Source organism: Nyctereutes procyonoides, unplaced genomic scaffold (genome assembly GCF_905146905.1).
Source record: "Nyctereutes procyonoides isolate TBG_1078 unplaced genomic scaffold, NYPRO_anot_genome, whole genome shotgun sequence".
Taxonomy (NCBI): domain Eukaryota; kingdom Metazoa; phylum Chordata; class Mammalia; order Carnivora; family Canidae; genus Nyctereutes; species Nyctereutes procyonoides.
In genome coordinates this window covers 60,727,979-60,749,771 of record NW_026575140.1, presented here as the reverse complement: position 1 = coordinate 60,749,771, position 21,793 = coordinate 60,727,979, and the positions used below count along the sequence as shown (strand labels likewise).

At 41.0% G+C, this 21,793-nt stretch overlaps 1 protein-coding gene across 1 annotated transcript; it reads left to right on the top strand.

Moving 5' to 3' along the window:
- The first annotated feature begins 6,954 nt into the window (after positions 1-6,954).
- Positions 6,955-18,266, top strand: MMP13 (matrix metallopeptidase 13). Its single transcript, XM_055306293.1, has 10 exons — positions 6,955-7,079; positions 7,168-7,409; positions 8,101-8,249; positions 8,410-8,535; positions 10,454-10,615; positions 12,160-12,277; positions 13,267-13,400; positions 14,364-14,523; positions 16,260-16,363; positions 17,230-18,266. Exons 1-10 carry the CDS (start codon positions 6,963-6,965, stop codon positions 17,328-17,330), a joined length of 1,413 nt encoding a protein of 470 aa, XP_055162268.1. The 5' UTR covers positions 6,955-6,962; the 3' UTR covers positions 17,331-18,266.
- Positions 18,267-21,793: the final 3,527 nt, after the last annotated feature.

Below are 21,793 nucleotides of genomic sequence, written 5' to 3'. Positions count from 1 at the left end.
CTTACTGTGTGCCAGGCACTGCTACAGGGCTCTTCCATCATCATGTCATGTGCTCATCATATGGCCTGAAAGGTACTGTGACAATCCCATTTGTCTAGTTAAGATTCAATAACTTGTTATCTCACTCTGCTCCAGCCACACTGGCCTTCTTGCTGCTTTCTCCAAATGCGCCACACAGATTCTTACCTCAGGGCCTTTGCCCTTGCTCCTCTTCCTGCTTGATGACTCCCACCTTCATTTCCCTTGGATCCCTACTCAAGAGTCACTTTCTCCATGAGCGCTTCCCTGCCACTCCAAATAAACTGCAACATACCTCCTTGACCCCTCTTTCCTGCTCTATTTTTCTCTCTCATTATCTAATTATCTCTCTAATTCTCTATCTCACCCTACTAGATTGTCAGCTGCTCAAGGACCCGGGTTCTGCTGTGTTTTGTTCACTGCTCTATTAGTAAGATCAAATTGCATATGTGAGGGAGCTCATAAGCGGCAGGGTTGGGGTTTCGGCTGTGGTAACTGATGCCAGGGCCTGTGCTCTCACTCTCTGAATGGTCTCCATAGGCTCAGGCAAAAGTGGAATTCCTGGACAGAGAAGAGAAACAAACCCCACCCGGAGGCGGTAGCCCGAAACAGTTTCTTTGTTGTGTACATGTAGGCTTATAATATTCCTCATTTTAGACATGTTTGCTTCGTCATAGTTTTTGTGCCAAGAATAAGGCCTTTCTTTGCCTCGTCATTGACGGGAAAAAAGTTGGGGGCACTCACATAGTGTTGATGGATGAATTCCCTGGATGCTGCCTGTGGTCTGTACCTGGGAATAGGTACCTGCCTTCTTCCCTGCAGGTAGAGGTGGAAATCCGCCCTTAGCTGGACTGACCAGGGAGTCCGTTGGCAGTTCGTGGTTGCAGCGAATTCCTGTCTACAATTTTCTGAAATTATCTAACTGGAGCTTATAGAAAAATTTTAAAAGTTAACCTCTTTAACACTTAGTATTATTAAGATATATTTTGTGCAGTTTTGAGTTCATTCTCAGTTTTATGACAGATTTAGTGAAGAAGGGCAAACTATGGAACATGGTACCTCAAATTCATTCAACACGGCTTTCCTGGAATTGAAAATGAAGCAGATGCAACATACTAGCAACATGGCCTGTTTTTCCATTCCAGAGAGTATATTTTATAAAACCTTTAAGATTGACCAGTGTCTAAATAAGTCAACTTTCAGAATATACGTTGAGAGGGCACCTGGGTGGCTCAGTCTGTTGAGTGTCCAACAGTCTGATCATGACCTGGTTTCAGCTCAGGTCATGATCTCAGGGTGGTAAGATTGAGCCCTGCATCGGGCTCTGTGCTTGGCGGGGAGTCTGCTTGGGATTCTCTCTCTTTCCATCTCCCTCTGCACCACCTCATCCCTGTGTGTGCACTCCTGCATGGGTACACTCACTCTTTAGCTTTCATAAATAAATAAATAAATAAATAAATAAATAAATAAATAAATACTTTTTAAAAAATTTTGCACAGCAAAATCCTTTTGCACAGCAAAGGATGCAGTCAACAAAACTAAAAGACAACCTACAGAATAGGAGAAGATATTTGCAAATGATGTATCAGATAAAGGGCTAGTTTCCAAAATCTATAAAGAACTTATTAAACTCAACACCAAAGAAACAAACAATCCAATCATGAAATGGGCAAAAGACATGAAGAGAAATCTCACAGAGGAAGACATAGACATGGCCAACAAGCACATGAGAAAATGCTCCGCATCACTTGCTATCAGGGAAATACAAGTCAAAACCACAATGAGATACCACCTCACACCAGTGAGAATGGGGAAAATTAACAAGGCAGGAAACCACAAATGTTGGAGAGGATGCGGAGAAAAGGGAACCCTCTTGCACTGTTGGTGGGAATGTGAACTGGTGCAGCCACTCTGGAAAACTGTGTGGAGGTTTCTCAAAGAGTTAAAAATAGACCTGCCCTACGACCCAGCAATTGCACTGCTGGGGATTTACCCCAAAGATTCAGATGCAATGAAACGCCAGGACACCTGCACCCCGATGTTTCTAGCAGCAATGTCCACAATAGCCAAACTGTGGAAGGAGCCTCGGTGTCCATCGAAAGATGAATGGATAAAGAAGATGTGGTTTGTGTATACAATGGAATATTCCTCAGCCATTAGAAACGACAAATACCATTTGCTTCAACGTGGATGGAACTGGAGGGTATTATGCTGAGTGAAGTAAGTCAATCGGAGAAAGACAAACAGTGTATGTTCTCATTCATTTGGGGAATATAAATAATAGTGAAAGGGAATATAAGGGAAGGGAGAAGAAATGTGGGGGAAATATCAGAAAGGGAGACAGAACATAAAGACTCCTAACTCTGGAAACGAACTAGGGGTGGTGGAAGGGGAGGAGGGCGGGGGTGGGGGTGAATGGTGACGGGCACTGAGGGGGGCACTTGATGGGATGAGCACTGGGTGTTATTCTGTATGTTGGTAAATTGAACACCAATAAAAAATTAATTTATTTAAAAATAAATAAATAAATAAATAAATAAATAATTTTTTAAAAAAGAGAATGTATATGTGGATTATCTAAAAAATTTTGGGGGCAGCCCTGGTGGCGCAGCGGTTTAGTGCTGCCTGCAGCCAGGTGTGATCCTGGAGACCCGGGATCAAGTTCCATGTCAGGCTTCCTGCATGGAGCCTGCCTCTCCCTCTGCCTGTGTCTCTGCCCCTCTCTCCCTCTGTCTCTATGAATAAATAAAATCTTAAAAAAATAAATATATAAAATTTTGGGGGGTATTATGATACTTTTTTCCTTCTAGGTTTCTCATCTTCCAGTCATTATGCAAGAAGTTTATTACTTTTTGTATATTAGTTTTTAAATCAGAATTTTTTTTAAGAAAAAGACACTTTTTTTAAGATTTATTTATTTATTCATGAGAGACACACAGAGAGAGGCAGAGACGTAGGCAGAGAGAGAAGCAGGCTCCATGCAGGGAGCTGGACGTGGGACTCAATCCCGGGTCTCCAGGATCACACCCTGGGCTGAAGGCGGTGCTAAACCACTGAGCCACCCGGGTTGCCCTAAATCAGAAAATCTATTAAGAATATGTAATAACTTTTACTTTAGTGAATGAGGGTAACAAGGTGAGGCCCGGCTGCTTTAAAAATAGACTCTTTGCTTCATTTGTTTAAATATTAGGGAACTTTAAATATATTGCAATTGCTTGTTAAAATTACAAAGGTCCCATTTCTCTAGTTTGTTTTCATTTCCACTATTCACTGCCAACCATCCCAGTTTTTTCCCTTTTCAAAGACATTTGGACAGGGATGGGCTAGAATTGGCGTTCTATGCTGCTTGTTTTCTTTCTCAGTTCTGGTTAAATCTGGCAGAGGTGGACATCCAGTAACACTCTTTTTAACAAAGCACAATAAAATTACAATTCATTAGAAAGTGAGCCCAGGAGGAGCCTGGGTGGCTCAGTTGGTAAAGCGTCAAAATCTTGGTTTTAGCTGAAGTCGTGATCTCAGGGTCGTGAGATTGAGCCCCGTGTTGGGCTCCGTGCTCCAAGTGGAACCCACTTGAGTTTCCCTCTCCCTCTGCCCCTCCCCTCACTCTTGCTCAATTCTCTCTAAAATAAAAAAATAAAATCTTTTTTTTTTTTTTTTTTTTAGCAAGCCCAGAAAATTAAGTCTTGACTTTCAGATACCATACTCAGGTAAGAATTGAAAAGAATTTCCTTTTTTCTTGCAGATTCTATTTCTTTCTTTAGGGATCCGCACAAGATGAACACAGCCATGTGTGTAAAGCATGAAATTCAGGCGTGAAAGCAAGTGCTCTCCTAAACTGCTGGCCTGCTGCCTGGCCAGCTTCTGATGTGAGTCCCTGTGCGCCCTGCACCTGACCTGGGGTCATGCCATGGCTGTGCACAAGTGAGTCAGTGGGGCACTCTTGTCCTTTATTCTAGCATGTCGGTGTGATCGAGAACTTCTATTCTAGGGTAGTGCTTCTCTTTAAGGGCATGGAACCCCTTCCTTGGGGCTCTGGGGGAAAACCAGACAGAAGAACAAAGGGACCATCAGAGGATGTTTACGAAAATCATTACTTCTGCACTTGCACTGTCAGATCACCTAGTTTTTAGAAAAATCAAGATACTAAGTGTTATGGTCGACGTTGTTAATTTACAACACTCTAAACCAAAGCCAAAATTTTTACCTGAAAGTTTCTTTGACTTACTTAATTTTCATAATTTTAATCCAACTCCCATGGCCTTTGTTCCTATTTTTCCTGGTCTGGAACCCCCCTATACTTTACTCAAGGGTTGGTCATGGACAATCCTGATTCTCTCCTGGGTGATGTTTTGGACTGAGAAACGGAAGATGACGTGTACTCTAAAAAGCCCATGTTGCTTATGTGTGAATCAGCAGGAGATACCACTGCTAAGTTTGCCCAGTTTTGTTTGCTCATTCTACAGGTTTTCATTTCTGCCCAGTGAGCCGGGAGGCTTGTTGGGACAGTCTGTAAAGACCCGCACGGCCTCATTGTGTGAGAGGTGTCGCTCGAAACCACAAACCATTTCAGCAGTGGCAGCCACAAAACCTGGCTTTCCTCCTAATAATTAACAGCCCAAGAGAAGGACTTGTGTTGACAAGTGATTTGCCATCACATTTCCACGTGATGACACATCCTGATCGCCAGCTAAGCTTGCTACTCCATGAGCAGTTGCTACAGACAAGCAGTCCCATTATTTTCTGAAGGAATCAATTTCTATTTTAATCTTCTGAACAACTTTTATTTACCTTGCTCAGAACACTACAGAATGTGAACAGCGTGTTCTCACTGACCTGTCTGGTTTTTTATTTTTTATTTTGCACTGTGGGTGTGCTTAGGTGATATGAGATGCTGATAAAACACTAATGCGGTTTGATAATAAGCATTATTTCGCAGTGACATTTATTTTCACTGCTCATTAAAAATGCATCTTTCTGGGGAGATAATATTGTAATCTTCCTACAAAAAAGGCACTATGCTTCACCCCATCTTCATAGTGATCCAAATGGTATCCCACATAGTTGATGCCTGATCAATATTCATTGATTCAATAACTAAAGTGGCTTTTTAAAAAAATTGTAGCTTAAAGTGGTAACATGTCTACAAATATGTGAGAACCTACCAGTACAGTGAACCTATTTGATTCATCTCTCCTACTTCCAAACATTAAATAAAATGTCATTTGTTTCTGAACTTTTTCAAAATCTGATGAGACTAATCTAAAAAAAAAAAACTTTAAAAATCTAAAATACTTTAGAAGATTATGAAATTATATTGGTAAAAGCAAATAATTTAGAATGAACTAATTTCCTATAAGCTCAGTAGATGAATCAAACTTTTTGGTTATTATCATTTAATCTAAAATCAACTGCTGTTTGTGAAAGAGGTTTAAAACAAATTATTGTTTTGTGTTGCTGGTTGAGCCCAACTCTAATCTCGAACTCATTGGAAATATTTATTGTAAGGATCTGTTTTTGGACAAGGTGTAATAAATTGTCCATCGCCGATAGCTTACATTTCATAAGCTTGTCTGGTTCCATCTGAGGCTCTGGCCAACTCAGGTGACAGCACGTCACTCAGATGTGGGATGCCCCCTCCCTACCCACCCTAACCTGTGCTCCACTCCTGTCCTTGTCTTCTTGTGTTCCGGACCTGAGCTGCTCTCTGATTCCTGATCACTTAAATTAACTTCATTTTCAGTCATTCAATCTGAAGATCACGACTTGTATTTTCTATCCATTTACATCTATGCTGGACCAAAGATGGCATTCTGATTTCCTGGTACTAAATGTGGTATGTTCTGTAACAGACTGGACGCCCCTCGTGGATGATTTTCCTGAGTTTTTGGAACTCAGGTACATCTACTATTCAAACTTCTTAAAAGTCAAAATTAAGAAACTTGAAGTTGGCCAAGAGCTTACCTAGACCCTAGTTTTCCTGGTACTTCCAGGGGTGTGGGAACAAAGCAGCTCCATTTTTGAGAAAATTTCTGAGAATTAATGGGGTAGAAGCCATACTGGATGGTGGTTAAAAAGATGAAGTCTTAAGTCTACTGGCTTGGAGTCAAATGCTGACAGTATCATTTATTAACTTTTGACCTTTTATTAGAGGTTAGTATTTAATTTCTCTGTGCTCAGATTATTCTTATGTCAAACGAAAACAAGCCTTCCAGTAGCACCTCCTGCTTAGGCTACTGTACAGATTTAACGAGATCATGCCTTTTAAGCCTAGTAATCCCCGGGTATGTGCTAGCCATTATATCGTATTCCATATAGGCTCCTACCCCTTCCTGAACCTGTGGGGAATCCATGGAGGATTCCATGTGTATCGAGAGTCACACCAGGGCCCTGTGGGTGTGCCCTAGTATCCAAGCCTCCAATCTCGGGTCTGCCCCAATTGTTTGGCCCTCAGGTACTCATGTCTCCTTCTGTAATTGCTCTAGGGAAAATGATGTTCAGAAGTCACCAGGTTCTAGATATTCTAGAAGCAGGACTAAGTATCTCTTTAAGGAAGTGAGAGCATCGTCTTGATACTCTTGTCTGAAAAGAGTAAAAGTAGCTGCTTTTCTACAGAGGGAAAAATATTTTTGCCCAGTGAAGTGAAATTTTACTACTCTCTGCTTCTTCCCACAGTATCCATAAATATGCTGAGGCTGTTTATTTTGCCAGATGGTTTTTGAGACCCCGCTGAAATGAGAGATGCCCTCATTTTATATTTCCCTCAAATTCTACCACAAACCACACTTTCTTGGGAGGAAAAAAAAAAGTAGCCATGTAAGCATGTTTACCTTCAACAGACTAGGAAGCAGGAACTTGTCCATAAAGGATGAGTCACCACTGCAGGTCTATAAAAGTAAAGGTGCTTGTCTGGGAGAAGATAGCAGGCTCCAGGCACAACCACCAAGATGCTCCCAGGCATCCTGGCTGCCTTCCTCTGCTTGAGCTGGACTCAGTGCTGGTCCCTGCCCCTTCCCAGCGATGGTGATGATGATCTGTCTGAGGAAGACTTCCAGCTTGCAGAGGTAGAGTATCTTGCTAATCCCAATGGGGTGTTACATCCCACCAATGCCTTTATCTTTTAAAAGTAGGCCATTCTGGTCTCTTTTTCAGCGCTACCTGAAATCCTACTACTATCCCCTGAATCCTGCTGGAATCCTGAAGAAGTCTGCAGCAGGCTCAGTGGCTGACAGGCTCCGAGAAATGCAGTCCTTCTTCGGCTTAGAGGTCACTGGCAAACTTGATGATAATACCTTGGACATCATGAAGAAACCAAGATGTGGGGTCCCTGATGTGGGCGAGTACAATGTTTTCCCCCGAACTCTCAAGTGGTCCAAAACGAACCTAACCTACAGGTAGATCAGAGGCTATCTTTCTTTAATATTTCGTAGTTTTGAAAATAGTATTAAATGCCTGATTTTCAACACAAGCTATAGATGACAGAACATGTTTGGTCCCATTTTTTAAAGGTAGACTTTAAATATTAAACTAGAAATTAAATAATTCAAGTAATAATTTTAATGCTATTGGTGAGAATGCCTCATGACATCTATTATTGTTACGTTAACCCAGCATTATTTTTTACTGGAAGTCTCAAGTATTTTTTTTAGAAAAGAAATAAAATAAAAAACAAAAGTAGGTATAATAAAATTTGCAAATGTACTACATGAGGCATACTTATTAGGAGTGCTTAAAAATGTAGAGTCCTGCTCTTTCTACGAACTTGACAAAGCTATTTCATTTAGGTCATAGTGATACAATTCCACACTTGTATCATACAATGTAAGTTTCATTAAATATCTGAATATTTTAAATGCAAGATTCTAAGTGATCAGATATTTGGAGATACTCAAATGTCTGAATGAACTCATTTTGTTATCTTTGTATGACATCATAATTAATAAGTACTTTGAAACAATGGACCACCAGTAGAACTTTTAGAGGAGCCATTGCATTTTTGAGTTGAAAAGCAGTATTCCAAGAAAATATATTCTCAAATAGCTTTCTCCTTCCAAAAATGTAATTGAAATTTTCTCTGTTGAATAGGATTGTGAACTATACCCCTGATCTGACTCATTCTGAAGTTGAAAAGGCATTCAAAAAAGCTTTCAAAGTTTGGTCAGATGTGACACCTCTGAATTTTACCAGACTTCATGACGGCACTGCAGATATCATGATCTCTTTTGGAACTAAAGGTAATGATGCAGAATCATTTTTTTACATTCTGCTCCCTAATTTTCTCCATTCTTTTATACCTTCTTTCAGTCATTTATTACTTTTTACAGGATTCACCAAGCATTTGTGCCAGACACTACTGGATATAATTAGATTCTTAACTCTTGCTTTTGTGTGTAGAGCATGGGGACTTCTATCCATTTGATGGACCTTCTGGTCTTCTGGCTCATGCTTTTCCTCCTGGGCCAAATTATGGAGGAGATGCCCATTTTGATGATGATGAAACTTGGACAAGTAGTTCCAAAGGTAATGTTTCTTATAAAGGTATGTTTCATAATTTCTAGATTAGGTTAGATAGTGATCCCATGGATAAGAAGTTAAGAAGCATACTGTAAATTTTATTTGCCAACTGATTGTATTTTAAAAAAAATTAAAAGTTGATCTTATACTCATTAGTCTCTACAAGTGACTTTTCTACAAACTTATGTGAAACATTAAAAGTGAGCAGTTTCATTTAGTGGCTTGAGGGATACTAACTAACTTGAATTAGGACCAACATGTTCTTCTGTCAATCAAGGGGTTGTTAATGTGGATTACACTTTGATGTGTTGAGGAGGTATAGTTTATTACACATACACATCTAAAAACTATTAGGGCTGAATAGGCAGATCATAGATGAGTTGGATATGAGTTGAAATAGGTTTTGTTTCCCCGACAGAAATATTAATGGCACAAGTGCAATCAGTTTTCTGTTCTCTGTTATATGAGTTCCTTGTTTCAGATGTGTCTATGTCACTGATTTTTAAATATCATTCCAACCAAGCTAGATGGTGTCTTACTCCAAATAGCATGAGACAGACCAGATTATATTTGAAGCAAAATGAAACTCAGTTTTGAATGAATTCAGTCAGTATTTGAATCCTCAAAGCTCAAAAGAATTGGGAATATTAATTTAGGAAGAAAAGCCAGATTGTTCTAACCAGGATGTAACTATGGAGCTTTACTGACCCTTGGTTGTGACAGTTAGAGGTAGTCTTCATAGATAGCTAATTTTTGTTCTTCATTTAAACAGAAGAATTGTTTTTCTGGGCTTGGCTGACCAATGCCTTGGTTCCAATGCCCTCGATGTGTCTTTGGAAAAAAAGGTGAGAGATTATATATTTATGTTCTGAATATTACACAGGTAAGAATGATTTTTAGGAAGAAAGAATAACATCAGTATTGTTAAGATAGAGCCATAGTAAACCTCAGTTTTAGGCTCCTGCATAAATTCTGGATTTGAGATATTTAATTGAAATGAATGAATATATTCACAAACAAACCATGATTGATTTTTCAGTGGAAGGCCAAGAAAGGAATCTTTCACTAGTCATTTCAATGAAGACTTGCTTGTCACTCAGATTATGTGAGCTCTGATTTCTCTTCTGGTCTCCATCATTCACTAAGTTAGTTATGCATTTTCTCCAGGTGTGGGCTGTGATAGCAAGTGGTGTCTAAGGTCAAAGTGAAACTACTGAATCCAGCTTCCATGTGTTTTTTTTTTTTAAAGCTTTTATCTTTTTCTCCTTCAACTTGAAATAGCAGTATTAGGAGGCTTAGAAATTTGTAGAAAGAATGACTAGAGGAAATAATGTAAATAGAGCAACACAGTAGTCTTCTAAAATGGAGGAAAGTTGGCTAATCATTTCCAGAGTTTCTATTTTTTTAAACTTTAGAGTCTAGAATATTCTGAAAAGGATCATTTGGTTGGGATTTGTTCCCAAGTAGATTCCCAGAGACCCTATTTAGTACATGCTCCATACCTGGTCATCATCCCTTTGCATGATGCCTCTTGTTCAGATGATGTTCTAGAAACACCCCTGGTAGGACCACCCTGTGTGACTTCCCAGGAGTCCTCTTTTGGCCTCCACTGCCCACTTCCCTCACCTGACCTGAGAAAACATCAGGATTACTAGTGTCTCCCATTAGATCCTCATTGATTTCTAATTATCTGAGAGCAACCTATTAATATTCTAATTATGTAGGCAGCTAGAATCAAAGAGAACATGAAACTATTTATCAGGATTAAATCAATGTTTTGAATCTTCCTTCAAGCAACTGAATATTGAATATTAATTAAAAAATAGTGAAATCGCCAAGAAAGAGAAAGAGGTGAGGAAAATAGCATTCCCTCGATTAGCTGGTCACTGCCTTGCCTTCTCATCGTTGCTTTGTTCTCTTACAGGCTACAACTTGTTCCTTGTCGCTGCCCATGAGTTCGGCCACTCCTTAGGTCTTGACCACTCCAAGGACCCAGGAGCACTCATGTTTCCCATCTACACCTACACGGGCAAAAGCCACTTTATGCTTCCCGATGATGATGTACAAGGGATCCAGTCTCTCTATGGTAACTCTTAATTTATCATTCTAGAAACAGAATAGATACATGCATTTATTTTTCAAATTTATTAGTGAATTTATCATTACCATATTGCTGTTCTGGTTCTGTTATTTTTTTAAAAAGATATTCTTTATTTATTCATGAGAGACACACACAGAGAGGGAGAGAGAGAGAGGCAGAGACATTGGCAGAAAGAGAAGCAGGCCCCATGCTGGGAGTCTGATGTGGGACTGAATCCTGGGACTCCAAGGATCACGCCCTGGGCTGAAGGCAGACACTGCCCAGGTGTCCCTCTGGTTCTGTTATTAAAACCTGGGAAGACATGCCCATTTTTTCTTTCTGAATCAGACTACCTGCTCAAGTAGAAAATATTCTATTCTCCAAAACTTTTGCAGATTCATATTTGTATTTTATACCTTGTAAGGTATGTTTGATTCCCTCAAAACACCTCTGACATAAGGAAGGAAAATATTTTCTTCCCCGTTTGACCAATGAAGAAACCACACCATGTAGATCTTACCTAGTATAGCTCTAGTCCCATGGTTGAGAGTGAAGGTGTGGTCTTCATCAGCTTTTATAAATTCTGGATATTCCTTCAACTACATCAGTTTGCCACAGTAGAAACTGTTTAAGTGGCCTGTAGTAACTTTTACTCAATATCTATAATGACCATTTTAAGAATCTCTTCTGTTTTTTTCTTCCAAATTTTCAATAATATTTACCAAATAATTAGACCTCACCCCAAACCAGCAAAATTGCCTGCCACTAATATAGTTAAAGTCATCAGTGCAAACCTAGCTCTAGAGCACCTAGCTCAGAAACCTTACTCATGCCCCTGGGCCCATCACATTTCCCTCTGGACTGAAATCTACTATAGCAGCGAGTGTAGATATGGGCAAATGTTTTGTGTTTCCTGTTATTTCTACAGTATTGTGACCAAGGGAGTTGATGATAGAACTAATATGAACTAGGTGGAGAAAAGGTAGCTCAGAATTTTTTACTCATGTGAGCCAGTGGAAAGCTACAAACTCGTGGCAAGGCACGTCAAGGTTGCTAAGGCCTGGCTGGTTCTGATAGCAGTGGTACTGGGGTAAATTGGTGAGGCAAAATGGCAGACATTTGCCATTTGGTAAAAGAGGCAAGAGATAGAGCAGAGGTGAGGACTCCCTCAGGGATGATGTGCCACCAGAAATGGCCTGAAGAGGAATGTGTCTCTCGAGAGCAACCTGTCCACAGCTTGTGCCAAGCATGGGGCAGGTTTCCTCTGAGTCTTGCTCACATTCCCACTCCCCATTTCTATCACCAACCTCAAGAAACCCAAATCTGTAGTTGAGAAGAATCTCAAAGGGTCTTGAGGATGAACGTGGGAGGAATAGGTCCACCCCCAAGAGCTTGATAACACTAGAGGAAGGAAGTAGGATTACATGGGGTCTGGATCCTGTTGTAGAAGCTGACAATTTCCTGTCCTCCCTGGCGGGGACCCATTAGCAGGGTCGAGGCATCAGGGAGGCCAACCCCCTACCCTTTTTACATTTGTTTCATGACTGCAGGCCCAGGAGATGAAGACCCCAACCCCAGACATCCCAAAACACCAGACAAATGTGATCCCTCCTTATCCCTTGATGCCATCACCAGCCTCCGAGGGGAAACAATGATCTTTAAAGACAGGTACTCTTCATATTATTTTACACAATCTGCATGTCATAGACATTTGTAAAGTTCTGTCTGCAAATTTCCAACCATGCAGTCACATTTCCAAAGGTGAAGTTAATGGTGAAGATAATAGATCTTTGGGTAGTTTGGTATTTGTTTGTGTTTTTACATGTTTCAGATGAAATAAATCACTGATGCATAAACACTTTACTTTTCACCCGGTAATCTTGGCATGATGCAGCTTCTCTTTACAACTTTGGTTGTATTCTTTGTTATAAAGATAACCAAATGAATATAAAAATCCAATTTATTTATTTAAAAACACAAGTATTGAAATCAATGACCATATCAGTAAGTTGTTACAGCATCCATATGAATTCCTTTTGGTACGGAAAGACTTGTTCCAGTAATATATGTGGGAATTTGAGAGAGTGAGTGCCTTACAATCTAAACCTGTGGGTTAGGAAAAATGAAATATGAATTTTTCACTTCTACATTGTTCTAATATGCTTATTTGTTCATTTGTTCACTGTCTCATTCATCAATTACTTGATCCCTTATCTGTGTGCCAACAGCATCCCTACCCCCTGCTCCATTAGAATTCTGATTATACGGTATCTCAGGTGTTTTCTCCTGTATCTGTTTCCCTGGGCCATGAAATCTTGGAAGACCTACTTTTGGTAACTCCTGTTTTTTTTTCCAGAACCCAACTCAGTGCCTGGTACATTTGCAAGATATGCCAAATGGAACAAAGCATGGCCTCAACTCACAAAGCCCTAGAGGCCTTCAAAGATTCCATGAGACTTTAAACCTTACTACTTTAGCCTAGAGTTGGGATAGCAAGAGCTTGTCCCCCTGGCACTGAATAGGGCGTGGGAAGGAGTGATAGGGCATGATTGCTCTAACTTACCCGTGTGGATGTGGAGACAGGTGGCTAGTAGGATGGATAGTATTTGCACTTCAAAAATATGACTGCAAACTTTGTATTTTTACTTGTGTGTTAGATTCTTCTGGCGATTGCATCCTCAGCAGGTGGATGCCGAGCTGTTTTTAACAAAATCCTTTTGGCCGGAACTTCCCAACCGTATCGATGCTGCATATGAGCACCCCTCCCGCGACCTTATCTTCATCTTCAGAGGTGAGCCTTTCCCTAGTGAGGCCTCCCTCGTGTCCAGGGCAGGCAGGGGTGAACTTGATGCTGCCAGAGTTTTAGCAAAGTGACCACTTCTGAAAAATACCTCAATTAAGAACCAAGCATAACAAAATAGAAAGCAGAACATACCTGGAAACTTTCCACAAAATGTCTCTGAATTTGACAAGTAAAAAGTCTGCATTATTACTTGTCATTACAAAACTACTATTTTTTTTCATTAGCAATCATGTCAGTTTTTTCTTATTTCCTCTTAAAAATCATTTGCTGAGCAAACATTATGACAATGTACCTTTTGAAAAGTTGAAAAAATAGTATCCATAATTCTCCCCCTTCTGAAACATCAATTTATTTCATTTCCTCACTTTTTTTGGTAGTGCTTCACTATATGTAATATGTATTTTAAAATATTTATATTCATGTTGTGCATACATTTTCATATTTAACTTGTTCCTTTGACATAAAATTATGGGCAGTTCTCCAAACTGCTACTCCATCTTCATGATCATAATTCATGATGACTACATAGCATTCTACTGGCATTATATCTGGTGTTTGACTATTATAATTAATGCTATCATAAAGTCACTTTCTATCTGGAATAAAATTTGAGTTTTCAGTCTAATTTGCTGTTACACCTATACTGCTTATTCATGAAGAAATTTTAGTATACTTTTCACTCAGCTCCAGATTAACATTAGGAGGTAATAAGTTGACTAATTATGATATTTGGTTGGTAATTATACTCATAATTAGGATATCAGCATCTTAAATCCTAATTTTTGTTTGAACAATGCTCATATTTCTATGCTTCATAAACATGTTGACTGCAAACACTAATTTATTTCTAAATGTGTAAAATGAGTCTTTCTTTGTTAAAGTAAGTATCTACACAATGTGAGTCCTAGTATATTCCCTTGGATAATAAAACCATTCTTTTACTTATTCTAGGCAGAAAATATTGGGCTCTTAATGGTTATGACATTCTGGAAGGTTATCCCCAAAAAATATCTGAACTGGGATTTCCAAAAGAGGTTAAGAAGATAAGTGCAGCTGTTCACTTTGAGGACACGGGGAAGACGCTCTTCTTCTCGGGAAACCAGGTCTGGAGGTATGGCCACTGTCTTTCTCGGCACATCACCTGTGTCACGTAGGCCAAGCAAGTCCCATGTGGCTATCACTGGTTTAAGTCTCTAATGTGTTACGTACAATGGCAAACCAGTCATGGATGTCTGTTCCGTGTCAGTCCCTGGAGGCAAGTTCTCAGACAGGTGCTTGAACAGGCGAGAACACACATCCAGCGCTCCCTTCTTCAGAGCCAGTCTTCTTTTCTGGCTATTTGTTGTACGTCAGCCCTGCTAACCCATTGCTTTGACCTTGACATCTTCCTTCTCACTGGTCCTGCTCTTGAGTCCTCTTTCTTGTCATCCCTCCTAATTTACACATGGCCCCACCTTCTGTGTCCAGAGAGGACAACAAAGTAGGTGCAGGAAAAGACAGAGAGAGAAAGAAAGAAAGAGAGAGAGACAGAGAGAAGGAGAGATAGAGAGAGAGAAGGCCGCCACTTCCAGTGTCTGCTCATCCCTCAGAGAGGTTGCCAGAAGCTGCTGGGCCACAGCCCCCTTTTGAAGGACAGGTGAAGCTGGAATATTAGGAAAATATGTAGTTGTGAGGGCAGCTCTGACACCAGAGCCCAGAGCCATATGAGAATATCTCATACGAATCTCATACTCAAAATGTTTACAATAGAAACTTCATCTGTGCACGTGTGCACACACCCATACACACATTCCTTTATAGTCATCTTTGCCATTTGACTTCCTTATTTCTGACAATGACATTCACTACTGCCTGAATACTACAACCAAGTTCTCCTGCTGCTCCAGTCCCCATGCCCTATACAGGTGCATGGTTCGGTGAGGGTGTGTGACTTCCTAGATCCCAAATACACTGTGCCTTTATCCCCTCATGTGACTGGAAGGTCTTTCCCAGCATCTCCCCCTCTTGCAATTCTACCCCCTGTTCAGAGTACCTGGAAAGACCATTGAACCTCCAAGTCTTTTGGATCACCCCATTCCCAGCCATGTCTCTTCTTACAGGCTCTCATGATGCTTTGCATCTCCTGGTCATGACGCTTGGCCTCCATTGCTTACTGTTGCCATGTATACATGTCTTACCTTTCTCCACAGTTCAGTGGTTCTTGCCTTTTACCTTTTGGAACATATCTCAAGGGTCAGAAACTCTCCTCAGTAATAGTAGTACATGATGGGAGGCTGTTCTAGGCTAATTTCAGGATGTGTTTGTTTGGCTAGGGTGTGCCTGTGTGCAGGGGGGTGGACTATGGAACTGAAGCTATGGGAGGAGAGAGCCAAGAGAGCCATGCTCCCCTTCCCAGCTTCAGAACCACCCTATGCCCTGATAACTTTTTAGTCCAGAAATTATATGTCAAATATTCTTGCATCCATTTCTGCACTTAGCAAGTTGTCTCACCTGTGGTGAGAGATCAGTATTTAGTTGTTCAATGAACAAACATGTATTGATTTGGGTCTAAGAACACTTCCTAATAATACACTTTTATAGCAGATATGCAATTTGTGAAATGAAAGTGAGCTTGTAACTCTCTCTACAGAGATAACGTTTAGGGAAGTCGATAAATGCTTAGCAAGCACCCACTGTGCACTCAGTGTCATAATTCCTAATTTGAAAAAGTTACCAGATATTTTAAATGGACTTAACATTTTACAACTCTTGTCAATTTTGAAAGGTTTCATGATCACACTGTATTATTTCTAAGATAATTTCTAAGAAATACAGCCTACTTAAGAGTTTCTTTTTCTTACTACATAGCTATGATGATACTAATCAGATCATGGATAAAGACTACCCCAGGCTGATAGAAGAGGACTTCCCAGGGATTGGTGATAAAGTGGATGCCGTCTATGAGAAAAACGGTAACAAGTTCCATCACATTAACCTCAATGGGGGGTTTCTGTAGCCCCTCAAAATCATTTCCCTTATAAAGCACTTTTACACAGGACTTAGAGGTACTAATAAATAAATGGCAGTTAAGAAATTAGTTACACAGGCAGCAAACAAAATATAATACGCTTAGAATAAATGATGATGTTGCTCAAATGATTGCTAATTCTACAAATAAGAGATGGCAAACTTTAAACACTATCCTAATTATTTTTTAAGGTTTTAATTATTTATTTATTTTAGAAAGAGAGAGTGGGGGGTGGCAGAGGGAGAGACAGAACCTCAGGTAGACTCCCTGCAGAGCACAGAAAGAGGCGGGTCTTAGGACTCCATCTCATGACCCTGAGATCATGACCTGAGCTGAAATCAAGAGTCAGATGCCCAACTGACTGAGCCAGTCGGGTGCCCCAACATGGTCTTGAATTATGCTTAATGATGTCAAGAGGCAAAGATTATTGCCATAACTTAAATCAGAGGTAGAGTGGGGAGTCATTTATATAGAAAGACAGATGAGTACTGTAACTATATAGTTATTTTTGCTTTAATAATGAAAAGGGACATTTTTCCAAACTTAAATAACTAATATCAACATGTTGGCATCAAAACTAGGACTCGTGGTAAGATGACAACTATTTCAAGGTGATGATTCAGGAGACCTAGGAAACTCGCCCCCCCCCTTAACTATAAGCAGTATGTTAAGGCATGAGTAGGGTTTTAGACACAAATGTTGGCACATTAAAAACCATGGGATCTCACAGGTTGTACTTTTCATGTGAGCTGGAGTAAACTCTTAGTGTTTTCAGACTCTGAAACTTTCTTTTTGGTCTTTTCCTTGCAGGTTATATCTATTTTTTCAGTGGGCCCATCCAGTTTGAGTATAGCATCTGGAGTAAGCGGATTGTCCGCGTCATGCCAGCAAACTCCCTGTTGTGGTGTTAAGTGTCTTCTAAATACTGTTATTTAAACCCTGGAGAGCACGGAGATGATACTTCAATTGATACCAGGTGTTGGGGGTGGGGACATTGGGGCAAAGCTTAGTTCTGTGAACAAGCTTCAGTAACTTATCTTTGAATAGGCGGTGTCCGTACAGCTGTATGTGGCTGGAACCACAGGAAGTTATAAAGTTCTGGAATTCAGTATCTCTAAGGATCACCTAACTCTTGCGTGATACACAGGAGCAGCAGTTGACAGTGGTTCCCATAACACAAACAGGACATCTGGTGTGTCAAAGAGAGTTAGCATAATGTTTAAATATATTTATAAGGAGACTTTTAAAAGGCATAGAACTAAGTCACAGTTATGTAATTAATGAATTGTCTTTATTAAAAAGTATAAAATAGTATGAAAATGGAATTTACGGGAAGCACATGGTACCATGAACAGGCAAAAGCCGAAGGGAAATATCTGTACTAAAGGTATTGTGGTTTTGCACTGAGGCTACTTGAATGTCCACACCCCACTTCCTACAGACACTGGATCTAAGTCACTCCACATGAGAGACAGAGCCCAGTGCCAAGGACAGCAGATGTGACCCGTGGGTTCATTTTAGTTCTCACTGTTGACAATTCCAGCGCTGCTCACAAAGAAGAATTTTTTTCACATGCTCTAGAAGATGCAGAGATCCTGTCTCTTTTTGTATTCAAACATTGCAGGTCTTCCAAAAATATCAAAGAATTAAAATACCTATGACAACAATCTAAGGCCACAGCATCATTCTTTCATAAATCACCTGGTTCTCTAAGACAAAAGGTCCTACTCTAGCCTTGTCTCACCTACAAAATTGCTTTCATTGTTCATTTCACTGTGGGTAGACAGGCTCTTTTCTGAAAATATAGACTATATCTTATAAATTGGAAGTATGCTAACACAGAGACCTCCAAAATAAAGAAAATATCCTGCTAGACTGCAGGCCTCTCAAGGATGTGGAGATGTGCTCCTTCCTCCCCTTGCTCTGGTCCCAGCCCTGGCATGGCCTACCCTTAACCTGCTCAGGGGCTCACAGAGCATCAGAACTGCCATGAGCTATCTTGGTCATACTGGGACATCTCATTCACAGAAATTTAGGCAAAGAAAATAAAGTGTGTTATATTTGCGAGATGTGTTAGGAAGCATCTGTACTGTTTAAAATAAAAAAGAAATTTTCAACAGACATAATTATGTAGTATGTTTTGTCTTCTGGTATAAGTTTAGGCTTTCCCCACACAAAGAGTCTCCATTTAAGTTATTCCTTTTTCTTGCCCATATTTTTCGATGAATGTGGTTCACTCACTGTTTTGTTTGTTTGTAGAATGACTAAATTCGGGATTTAGAAGTAACTGCCCAGGCCATGTGAGCAGGAGCCCTGATGGGGTTTTTCGGCCTCGTGTGACAGGCCAGCTTCCCCTGGTGGGGTCCACAGCCCCTTATACTCTCCCCTGCTGGGACCTGGGGCTCCTCACACTCTCCCCCACTGGGAGCACTATTCAGATACAAAATAGTGCTACCTTGGGAGCAAGGAAGATTGAGTTCTGCTGTGTACCTTGTGGCTCTTGGGGCCTGCCTTTTTTTTTTAAGATTTTATTTATTTATTCATGAGAGACACACACACAGAGAGAGGCAGAGACATAGGCAGAGGGAGAAGCAGGCTCCACGCAGGGAGCCCGATGTGGGACTCGATCCCGGGACTCCAGGATCATGCCCCGAGCCGAAAGGCAGCCACTAAACCACTGAGCCACCCAGAGATCCAGGGGCCTGCCTTTCTTAAGGTTTAATGTGAGACTATCACATTTTGGGGAAGCTGGGGTAATATAGGGAGGCAGAGCACTCTCACAAGGAAGGCAGACACTCCCCAGGAAACTTAGGGCCCACTGAGCTTAGGACTAGGTCCCTTCTGCTTTCCTAAACACTGCCATCCCCAGACATTTAGTCAGTGTCTGGTAAAGGTCAGGCAGCTGAGATGTTGAGATGAACTAGAAGAACTTGCTCTTTACCTTCGAAGAACTTCCATCCTACAATGGAGGCAAAATGATTAAAATTTAGTAAGTTAAGTGATTTGAGGAGAGAATGACCAGTTGCTGCAGGTGCAAGGAGGGCTGATGATTGTTTTCTCCTAGGGCACCCCTCTCTGAATCAGTCTCTGCACCATTCATTTTCCATCCATCCATCCATCTGCCCATGTGTCCACCCATCCATCCATCTGCCCATCTACCCATCTGTCCATCCATCCATCCATCCATCCATCCTTCCTTGCATCCATCTATCTGCCCATCCAACCGTCCATCCATCCATCCATCCATCCATGCAGTAAATAGTAACTGAGCACCTATGCTAAGTCAGGAACTTCAGTAGACACTGGACGCAATGAAGTGGAAAACCTTATTACTCTCCTGGAGCTCGTAGTCTGGTTGGGGAAATATGTATTAACCAAGTAAGTATGAAATACAACTATGATAAAAACCATAAAGAACATGGTGCTCTGTAATCCTCCATTAAGAAGGATTTTACCTGCTGTGTGGATGGGGCAAGGGCACAGGAGGGTGGTTCAAGAAAGGCCTCATGGCAGAAGAGACACCCAAGCAAATATCGAGTGTGAGTATAATGGGGGCAGTGAAGGGAATCAGGGCAAGGGCTCCAGATTCAGACCTCCAGACTAAAATAGATTTGTTAGAGCCCAGTAGGGAGTGACAGGAGTGTTTATAATGATTTCTGCAGAGGGCAGTTGGGTAAACTATCCAAGAAGCCCCCCAGGCTCCACCATGTTCCTCCCATCTTTCCCCATGCTTCCTATAAATCAGTGATTTTCTCTGTGATAAACAAACAAGCAAACAAACAAAATGCTTATTGATTGTTAAAGTCTGTTGATCAAAAAAATGGAGAGAAGTCATTCTAAGGATTGACATGTGAATATCTATTTCTTGATAATTGAGCCACTTTATGGAAACAAACTTTTTTGACACATTAATGCATTTTTAAAATATTTTATTTATTTATTTGAGAAAGAGAGTGGAGCAAGTGATGAGAGAGTGTGTGTACAAGTGGGGGAAGGGCAGAGGGAGAGGGAGAAGAAGACTCCCCACTGAACAGGGAGCCTGATGTGGGGCTCAATCTCAGGACCCTGAGATCATGACCTGAGCTGGGGGCAAATGCTTAACCCACTGAACCTCACAGGCATCCCATGGATGCATTTTCAACATTATTCTGAAAGAAGGTCAAGGCCTGTGTCTGTAGGAGTGCTGTGGAGGTCCCCCTCTTGTCTTGGAGCCCTGCAGATTGCTCTGGCATGGTACAATGCCACTCACTGACCCCAGACCTAGTCCCAGGCAGAGCACTGTCTGCCTGGAGACACTCAGGTTCTCTCAGCACAGGAAAGGCTGCTTTAGGACAGTTCTTCTCAGATGTGTTTCTCACACCAGCAGCAGCAGCATCACCTGAGCATTGCTAGAAATGCACATTCTGCACCACCCCAGACATGCCACATGAGGAACCCTACCATAGGACCCAGAAATCTGAAGGGCTTTTAGTAAGCCAAGCCCTTCAGTGCCTCAAGAAGTGTTCACAGCAGGAGCTTCAGAGGAGGAGTTAAGATGCCAGAGGAGCAGGGGGTCCCCAGCTTGTCTCCTCTCTCAACATAGCCAGGCAGCTATCAAGTTACTCTGAACACCCGAGGAGTCCATTGGAATTCTGAGAGAATAAAATCTGCAAGTCTACAAGAAGGAAAGCCACTACCTTTTGGAAGGTTGGAGATCACCTGGGGTGAGAGGGTCTTAGCTGAGGATGCAGGTTGGGAAGGAAGCTTGTGGAGGCCACCACAAAGTATCAGAAGTGGCACAGTGCAGAATGGGAACTTCTGGAAGTCCACTACTATGAAAAATGGGTGGGGGTGGGGGGATGCCCCAGCCCAAAGGTACTCAAGTGGCACATTTCATCCTAAAAGAGCAGAATACACATTCTTTTCCAGTGCAGATGGGACATTCTCCAGAATAGATCCCATACTAGGTTGAAAACCAGCCCTCAACAAGTTCAAAAAGACTGAGATCATACCATGCATGTTATCAGACCACAACACTATGAAACTTGGAGTCAACCACAAGAAAAAATTTGGAAAGACCATGAACACATGGAGGTTAAAGAGTATCCTACTAAAGAATGAATGGGTCATCCAGGAAATTAAAGAAAAATTTAGAAAATACATGGAAACAAACAAACAAAGCACAACAATCCAAAACTTTCAGAATACATCAAAGGTAGTCCTAAGAGGGAGGTATATTGCAATATAGGCCTACCTCAAGAAGCAAGAGAAGTCTCAAATACCTAACTTTACACCTAAAGGAGCTAGAAAGGGAACAACAAATAAAGCTTAAACCCAGCAGAAGAAGGGAAATAATAAAGATTAGAGCAAGAAAAAACAATAGAGAAACAAACAA